This window comes from Orycteropus afer, unplaced genomic scaffold (assembly GCF_000298275.1).
Source record: "Orycteropus afer afer isolate SDZICR_OR568_19922 unplaced genomic scaffold, OryAfe1.0 scaffold00286, whole genome shotgun sequence".
In the NCBI taxonomy this organism is placed as follows: domain Eukaryota; kingdom Metazoa; phylum Chordata; class Mammalia; order Tubulidentata; family Orycteropodidae; genus Orycteropus; species Orycteropus afer.
Genome location: NW_006921873.1, coordinates 3,947,397 through 3,956,839, shown reverse-complemented (window position 1 = coordinate 3,956,839; position 9,443 = coordinate 3,947,397). Strand labels below are relative to the sequence as shown.

Below are 9,443 nucleotides of genomic sequence, written 5' to 3'. Positions count from 1 at the left end.
CCATCTTCCTTCCAAGGAGTGGCTGGTGGGTTTGAACCACCAGCCTTCTGGTTAGCAGTCAAGTGCCTTAGGCACTACACTACCAGAGCTCCTGCCTATGTGTATAGTCACCCTTTATGTTGTTGAACAAAGGTATTTACAATGAGTAAGTCATTGGTCTCAGACGATTCTATCATCCGATCTCCAGCATCATTTCTGTCACCATGCCCTGTTTTCCAGCTACTGATGATTCTGTTTCCAACTTTCTTGTTACAATTACCAGTGCGTCTTGATTTCATGTATAGTTGATTTCATATGACAGAAGTTGTTAAAAATCTTCAGTTTCTTCATCTGTGGCTTTAGTGTTTGGTATGTAAATTTGAGTAACTGTCTTATTAACTAGTTGTCCTTATAGATGTATGAATGTTATCCTATTACTGACAGCATTGTACTTCAGGATAGATCTTGAAATGTTCTTTTTGGTGATAAGTGCAATACCACTCTTCAGTTTTCCATTCCTTACGTCATAGACATATGATTTTCTAATTCAAAATGGCCAATAACAGTCTATTTCAGCTCATTAATGCCTACAATATCAAATTTATGCATTCCATTTCATTTTTTACAACTTCGTTTTCCTAGATTCATACTTTTTATGAATTAATTATTAATGGATATTAGCAGCTGTTTCTTCTCATTTTGAGTCATACCGTATCAGCAGGTGAAGTTCTCGAAGCTTTATTCCATCTACACCATTAATATTGACTCTCCTTTGAGGAGGCAACTCTCTGCCAAGTGTATCTGAGCGTCTTCCAACCTGAGGGTCTCAACTTCTGGCACTGTATCAGATAATGTTTTACTGATACCCATGAGATTCTCAGTGGACAGTTTTTTCAGAAGTGGACCACCAGCCACATACTTCTTCATAGCTTGCCTTAGTCTATAGAAGCTCCACTGAAACCTGTCCACCATGAGTGACCTTGCTGGTATGAAGTATCTATGGCATAGCTTCTAGCATCACAGCAACATGCAAGCCACCACAGTACAATGTTGAAAATGAAACTATTTAAATTTCAAGAATTTCTATAAAATGAACACTATAAAACTTAAAATGTCTCATTAGTAACGCATAGATTGTTTTTACATTTTCATATAAATATTTGTGACCTTTTTCAGTAAAACTTTTCACATTTGTAAGGCTGGTGTTGATGAAGAGTTAAAAAGAACTCCATTTATGCTGTGAAAAACATTATTTTCCATATTATTCTAACATTTTAATATGATCTTTATATTTTATGTCATAGAAACAAACTGCAACCCAAGTCTCCTAAGTATAATTGGCTACAATACAACAAGCACTGTCCCAAAGGACGGGCAGTCTGTGCAGTGGTGGCATGCTCAAGGAATTATAGGACTCATCCTCTTTTTATTGTGTGTGTTTTATTCAAGGTAAGGAAAGCTATGGAGGTTTTTTTTTTTTTTTTAAACAAGTCCAACTATTCATTTATGAATTATTTCTTAAGGAAATGCCCTTTTTTCATTCTCTCTTCCTAAACTGCCGTTTTTAACAGCATCCGTACTTCAAACAATAGTCAAGTTAATAAATTGACTCTAACAAGTGATGAATCGACATTGATAGAAGATGGTGGAGCCAGAAGTGATGGATCACTGGAGGATGGAGATGATGTTCACCGAGCTGTAGATAATGAAAGGGATGGTGTCACTTACAGTTACTCCTTCTTTCACTTCATGCTTTTCCTGGCTTCACTTTATATCATGATGACCCTTACCAACTGGTACAGGTACTTATGTTTCATGAAAATATGGATGTGGGAATTGTGATGGCTCTTTCATTGCAAACTATGATGTGAAAGGAATTATTCACCAGTGCATTTCAAAATATACAGCAAAGTGAACAGTGAGGTCAGTGTGAGAAATGTAAACTTCACTTCCTTGGTTTAATAGTAAAAGAAACATTGAAATAATTCCAAATCTTGAAAATATTAAAATGGAAAATTCCATGAAACACACACTTTTTTTATAGGAATGTGTATTTATACTTTATCCAACACAACATGTTTATTTTTAATTTATTTATTTTTATTCCTGTAGCCAGTTTCTGACCTAGGGCAGTAAAGGATACTGCCTTTCTTCTGATTTGTTTGAACTTTGTCATTAAAAGTTCTGGAAATTTTAAATTGAGGTGTGAATATATTAATTCATGTTTGTTGTTCAAAACTGTAGTTGTATGCTTTTTTTATATCATTTCAAAACTAATCTATAGATCTTCTGCCAGGAGAAGGATAGCAATTTATATTATTTAATTTTTAAAAGAAATACTAATTTTGTCCAAATGACCACTGAAAGATTTGGTTTAAGATGCACATTAAACTATATGGTTTGGGCATTTTAGTTTTAAATATTTTTTAATGCATAATATCTTTAAGTAGTTTGTAAGAAGAGTTTCAATACCAGCAAAAGATACAGAAAAAAAAAATCTCATTTCTCTGAGATTAGCCTTTAATGATATTTATCATTTAAAAGTATCTATTTTTAAAAATCTCTATATTAGGGCTTATTTAGGTATAAGAATCCAAATAGTTCTCTATTATTTAAGGCTTTGGCTGTCAAGTAATAGTAGATTTTAACACTTCAGATTGAAAAGATTTTTGGTATGTTTCATTAGCCAATCAGCAAAATTTGGGGTACATTTCCTTCCTATCTTGTAATCTGAGAAGGTTGGAAAGTGGGGTGAGGGTTTATATACACTTTGAACACATGGTAGGTTAGTTCTAAACAACATAAGATTGGTAAAACTTACGTAAGTTTTATATAATAGTAACATCTTATTTATACAGAGCCCACATTTTATTTCTCTGCTATTTAATAAGCCACTATTAATCCAGAAATACATTGTTGTTGTTATGTGCTGTTGAGTCAGACCCAACTCATCTGAGGCTACCGTATCTCTATGGAAGTAAATTGCCCAACCTTCCTTCCAAGGAGTGGCCGTTGGGTTTGAACCACCAGCCTTCTGGTTAGTAGTCAGATGCCTTAGGAACTACGCCACCAGAGCTCCTAAAAATAGTCTCAGTATTATGTAAATGGGCTGTTTCAAAGGCCTATGTGTTGTACTCCATTAAAGAAAATGACTTTTTTTTTTTTTTTAACCTTCACACCAGCTATTAAAGTAGTATGGAAAGCAAGGCAGCAAATTTGAAGCAGCAGCTATGTATCTGTTAACCACAAATTATATACAGAGAATACTCCTTAAGTAATGAAGTTTTCTTTGTAGTTTGATGACTGACAGTCCACTGCTGCCTTTCTCCTTTTTGTTTTCCTTAAATACTAGGTATGAGCCTTCTCGTGAGATGAGAAGTCAGTGGACGGCTGTCTGGGTGAAAATCTCTTCCAGTTGGATTGGCATCGTGCTTTATGTTTGGACACTGGTGGCACCACTTGTTCTTACAAATCGTGATTTTGACTGAATGGGACTTCTGGCATGAAAGTCCCACTTTACTCATTGCTTATTTGAAATTAAGAGTATTCCCAACTTTTGTAAAGTTTGTGTGTGTATGTGTGTGCGCTTCCCATGTTATTTCTCCAGTGTTGGTCTGGCATGAATTACATTACTGCTTGCCTTTTTATTCATTGTTTTCTTGCCAAGCCCACTGGTAAGTATATTTGAATGAATTGCAGGGAAGAATTTTATGCTTATGGTTGTGAGTTAGGAAAAGTGTACATTCTTAGGTTTATCCTGGTGTGTACCTGTGAAATTAGACTAAAAGCAAAACTGTTTGCTTGATAGGTTGATTTTAAAACTATGTAAGAACTGAAGCTATTTTAGAAAGTATCAGTGCAAATGTATGAGTGAGTGATTGATTACCTTTTCAAATTTTGATGCCTTGCCTTATAGGAGACTGCAAATAATTTGGCTATTCTAAAATTGTATAACCATGTCACTTAAATGCAAACTCTGAAAATTCTTGTCAGGTTTTCCCCTTCATATAAGGGTAAGGAACTTACACAGGCAGGGAATGTTTGATGGACAACAGTAGAAGTTGTGTATGGAGGTTGAGGCACAAAACCTTCAAGAGTCAGATTGGTAGTAGGTAAATTGAATACCTGATTAGATTGTAATCTTCACTGGGTAGAATGGCTACCTCCAATCTACATAGTGATCTTTGTTACAGTCATTGTAGACACGTGAAAGAATGGGTTCAATGGAGATATTAGGAACACTGAAGGATTAGACAAAGGTTTTGAAACAAAAAATCATGGGTTAGAAAGAAGTTATTTAAAAGAACTTTGGAAGTTAATTTTGAAAAATAAAAGTATGGTAAACTTGACTGGGCAGGAAGAAATTGCAAAATACTGTGCTTCAGTAGGTCTTCAGGCAAAATTGAGTCCAATTCTCATTTTAAAAATGGAGAAACTGAAGCATAGACTCAAATAGCTCATAAAGCTAATCAGTGGCTAAGCTAGAGAATTCCCAGTCTGTCAGAAATTCTTCCTGGCATTCAAAACTAATTTCTCTTCCAAAACATGTATACTAGATTTTACCCCTTATTAGTGGTAGATAAATTGATTTGGGTTACTGGTGGCTAGCATGTCTTCTACCTGGAAACTCAGGCCAGGCAAATGATGAAATGCTGTAGAATAAACTTGGGCTTAATACAGTACAGTTTAATTCACAATTCACAAGTTGTTTAAAATGCTTTTGTATTGTTTGACATGTAAGTGAAATGTATAGGTGATTATTATAATCTTTCAGCCTGAAAATCAAGCTGTATGCCAGTTAACTTAGAAACTTTTAATTACTTGTATGTGTTGTCATTAGTCTTAAGCTTTTAAAAACATTTGCCTCTTAAAATATTTATTAATAATGTGGACTATAACAAGTCAGCCTAATTCTCCAACCTTACTCTGTTTTGTTGATACTGTGTTCTAAGATTTTGAATGGCTGTGTTCTATCTATAAATAAATTAATTCAGACAAAGTATATAGTGTGTTAGTTTTTCAGCAACTCAAATACAGGTGGCTATATTACTCAGACCTACTTTCCTCCTCTTTAAAGAAAAACTTGGCACTAAACCCATTTTCTGTCCTGAAAATTGAATTGTTTTGAAAGTAATCTTTACCCTTTTGGTTGTTTCTAAGTAACCCTTGAGGTTAGATCCCAGAGGTAATTAAAGTGGTGTCTCCCCAACTCCCCATACAGCCTTTTCTGGTTGTTACTGTTGCAAAACCATATACAATGTAACATTTGCCCTTTTCTCTACAGCTTATTGACATCAGTTACATCATTCATGCTATGCAAACTTCACCCATACTCAGTGCTCCCTTTCCCATTTCTATAAACGGGAAGTGACTACTACCTTGAGAATACTCTTTTCCTTATCCCCTCACCCCTGGTAACCACTAAGGAACATTTATTTCTGTATATTTAATGTCATTGCATAAAGGTACAGTATTTTTTGATTGACTGTTTCACACAAGTGTCCTCAAGGTTCATCCATATTGTAAGATGTTCTGGGAACTCAGTTTTCTTTATGGCTGAATAGTATTCCATTGTATGCATGCACTGTATTTTACTTATCCATTCACCTGTTGAGGGGCACTTACTTTGTTTCATCTTTTTGCTATTGTAGTGGATTATCATCCCTTATCCACTACACCACCAGAACTCCTTCAAAGAACATAGCAATGCATATGTCTGTGTCACTTCTGTTAAATCCCTAGAGTATATACCGAGAATTGCTGGGTCAAATTGCCATAGGACCTTCAATGGCTGGTTTTCAGGAACTGGATCCATCCAGGCCTTTCTTCTGCCGCACCTCTAGCTAGAGTCAGATCTCCACCCATTAAAGAGCCAAGCTCATTAACACTTTACACCACTCAAGGAGTCCTTTTTAGTTCACAGATTATACTAAAACCAATTCCAAGTAGATTACCTAAATGTGAAAAAGCAAACCTTAAAAAATAATGAAAATATAGGTGAAAGTGGATTGATAGAAGACTGCAGAGAAAGAATTGCTTAAATAATACAAAAAACAAAAATCATAAAATACTGATAAATTCTACGTTAAAAAACACCTTTGTGCATCAGAAGCTACCAATATAATAAAGTGCAAGACACATGTTAGGAGAAAGTATCTGCAACATACACACATATACATTTATTAGAATAAAAAATAATAAAAAGTTCAGTAGTAAAATGGACAGTAGATACAAATGGAATTCACGGAAAACAAATTACACATAAAAAGATGATCAACCACATTGTTTGTTGTATGTGGTTATGACCCGACTCATAGTGACCCCTCCTTGGGTTTCCGAGGCAGTATCACTATGGAAGTAGATTGCCCCATCTTCCTTCCGAGGAGTGGCTGGTGGGTTTGAACCGCCAGCCTTCTGGTTAGCAGTCAAGTACCTTAGCCACTATGCTACCAGAGCTCCCTAGTATTGATAGTGGGGCACAGGATGTCAGAGCCTGAGTGAACTGGAGTCTGGTGGAGGAGAGTGTTCTTGTGGACAAGGAGGGTGGGTAAGCCTGATGCAGGGTATTGGTGTAAGAAAGGTAAAGAGGGATTCTCGCAGACAGGCAGCCCAGCAAGGGGTGTGGGAGCCCAACTGAGTTTAAGGAGGGCAACCACTTGGGATTGGCAGCAATGATGGAAGATGTGATATACAGATTAATAACTATAGTAAAGACAGAGATCAAGGTTTCTGCCAAAAAGGGAGTTATACATTTGGACATGAAGAAAATTAGAACTTTTGTTGTTGGATTGGATTTAGACCCATTTTGTGTGAACTGGATTTTAAAACTAGATATGTGTGGGTGTGTGAATGTGTTCCTTAGTTATGGCGTCTTTTGTTCCTCCTTGGTAGAACAGATGCAGCAAAGATGAAGGTCAAACATTCCATGAAGGAAAAAGGAGCTCTGAAGAAAGCCCCAGCTATTAGGCTTCTATTATCTCATTGTTCAGAGCTGGGTCTCAAGCCAACCCTATTGATTGGCACAGAGTCTCAGAAAATATGTTTTTAACTAAGCACTGTGCCACTCCAAACAAAATTTGATTCTACTAATAAAAAAGAGAAGGAGCGCTGGTAGCATAGTGCCTAAGGCACTTGACTGCTAACCAGAAGGCTGGCGGTTCAAACCCACCAGCCACTCCTCGGAAGGAAGATGGGGCAATCTACTTCTGTAGTGATACTGCCTCGAAAACCCAAGAAGGGGCTGCTGTGAGTCGGGTCTGACTCCATGGCACATAACAACACAACAACAAATAGAAAAGGAGCTCTGGTGGCGTAGTGGATAAGCCTTGACTGCTAACTGGAAGGTCAGTGATTCAAACCCACCAGCTGCTCCACAGAAGGAAGACTGGGCGACCTACCTCCGTAAAGAAGTACTCCCTCTCAGTTAAGAAAGAATGGATTTTAGGTAGGCATCTAACCCTTTCTGCCACTGATGAGAAAACCAAATTTTCACAAAACTAATTGATACTGTATCTCACCAACAAAGCCACTTTTCCAAATAAAGAGCTAATACCTGAAAGTGTTAGTCCTAAGTATGATTAGGAGGAATCTCTATTAATGGCAGTTAAAATCTTGATCTTTAAAATGATAAACCTTAAAATGTGTTCTTTTTTCATGGAATAGAAACATAAAGATACCTTTTAACAAGGAATTTATTAATTCAAACTACAGTAATAAGAGATTTCATATGTCTACTACCAAACAGAAAACAATTTTATAATGCAATTTTTATAAAGGTTCATTTATGTTGAAATAATTTTAATATTACTGAAAAGTGTATTTACTTGTTATCCCTAACTTATTTTCCATAGGGTCTCTAAATTAATGAATGGCATTTCATGTCAAAGGACTCTCATCAGTAACAAGCAACTGGTATTATTTCTTCCTTGGAAATTATTACTTTATTTCTAAGTCTGCCTTCTAACAACTGAACATATTATTGCACAGACACAGTGAACAGTTAGGACTCAACAGAAACTCATAGATTTAAAATTGAGCAGCTGATAAGCTATTAATGTAGGATTTCACCTCAAAGACATTTTTGAAGCTTTCCAATGAAGTTATTACACTAAGATTTATGACAACTTGAAAGTGGCATAACTGGGATTTGTGCTCCTGTATATGTCTCGTGAAATGCCTGATGGTGTCTTTTGGCTATTTCCTGCTTGGATTTTTTTTTCCCCACTGTTGAGTTTTGTGGGTTATGTTGTGTGACATCAAGTCTATTCCAACTCGCAGGACAGAGCAGAGCTGCCCCATAGGGTTTCCTAGGCTGTAATCTTAACAAGAGCAGATCACCAGGTCTTTTCTCCCATAGAACCACTGGTGGTTTCAAACCTTCACCTTTTCGGTTAGCAGCCAAGTGCTTTACCAGTGAGTACCACCAGAACTCTTAATACCAAAACCAAAAAAACAAACTCACTGCCACTGAGTGGATTCTGACTGATAGTACCCCCTTTGGGTTTCTGAGGCAGTAAATCTTTACATTAAGACTACCCAGTCTTCCAACCATGGAGTGCCTGGTGGGTTTGAACAACCAACCTTCTGGTCAACAGTCAAATGCCTTAGGCACGATGCCTTCAGAGCTCCTTAGGACTCTTAATACTAGTCCTTTATGGGATATGTGGTTTGCGGATATTTTCTCCCAGACTGTATCTTGTCTTTTCATCCTCCTAAAGGGGTCTTGCATAGAGCAAAAGTTTTAAATTCTACTTGGGTGCAATTTACCGATTCTTAAAAGGCTGTATGAAACTAATGATCTCTGTCTCACTATCCTTCTGTTTTATGTTCTACCTATCAATTGGCCAGTGTTACATTCATTTTAGTACTACCCCAGGATAGTTTTAAAAATATACCCATTTTCTTAGGCAAAAATGTTTCAGTCCTCTTGATTTTCTGTGCTCTCAAATAGATTCAAGGGAACTTTTTTTTTTTTTTTTTCTGTGAGAACATTAGAGTTTAAAATGCTGGCTCAGATAAGACTGTTTCCTTGACCTCTGTGTGTAGACTGAGTGATGCCATAGGTTGCTTGGGTTGCTCTTGTGACACCATGAAGATTTTAAAAGTCATGGGTTTACAGAAATGTTCCAACTGACAATCCAGTCTAAGTCCTTTTTTGTTTCATTTTAACATAAAACACTGTTTTTGTTATCTATGCTTCAGGCTTCTCCTTCCTATTTTATGCAATATCCTCTCACTTATAGTATGGCAAGAACCATGCGGTTAAATTCCAGTGTTACTTAGTTTTAGAATCCTCAATTTAAATTTTTAATAGTATTAATCATAAAAGGTAATGCAAACAGTATTTCTGTTATCTAGCTGGCTTCAGGAAGAATACAAGCATGTGATACACGTGGAACTCATTGCCATCGAGTTGATTCCGACTCATAGCAACTCCTGTTGGGTTTCCAAGGCTGTAAATCTTT

At 36.5% G+C, this 9,443-nt stretch overlaps 1 protein-coding gene across 1 annotated transcript in view; it reads left to right on the top strand.

Annotated features, from left to right (window-relative positions):
• SERINC1 (serine incorporator 1) overlaps positions 1-3,467 on the top strand; it is a 22,413-nt gene extending 18,946 nt beyond the window's left edge. Inside the window, exons 8-10 of the mRNA XM_007950707.2 lie at positions 1,284-1,428; positions 1,551-1,781; positions 3,332-3,467. Of these exons, the coding sequence (XP_007948898.1) occupies positions 1,284-1,428; positions 1,551-1,781; positions 3,332-3,467 (512 nt within the window). The remainder of the gene's footprint in view (positions 1-1,283; positions 1,429-1,550; positions 1,782-3,331) is intronic.
• The last annotated feature ends 5,976 nt before the right edge of the window (positions 3,468-9,443 follow it).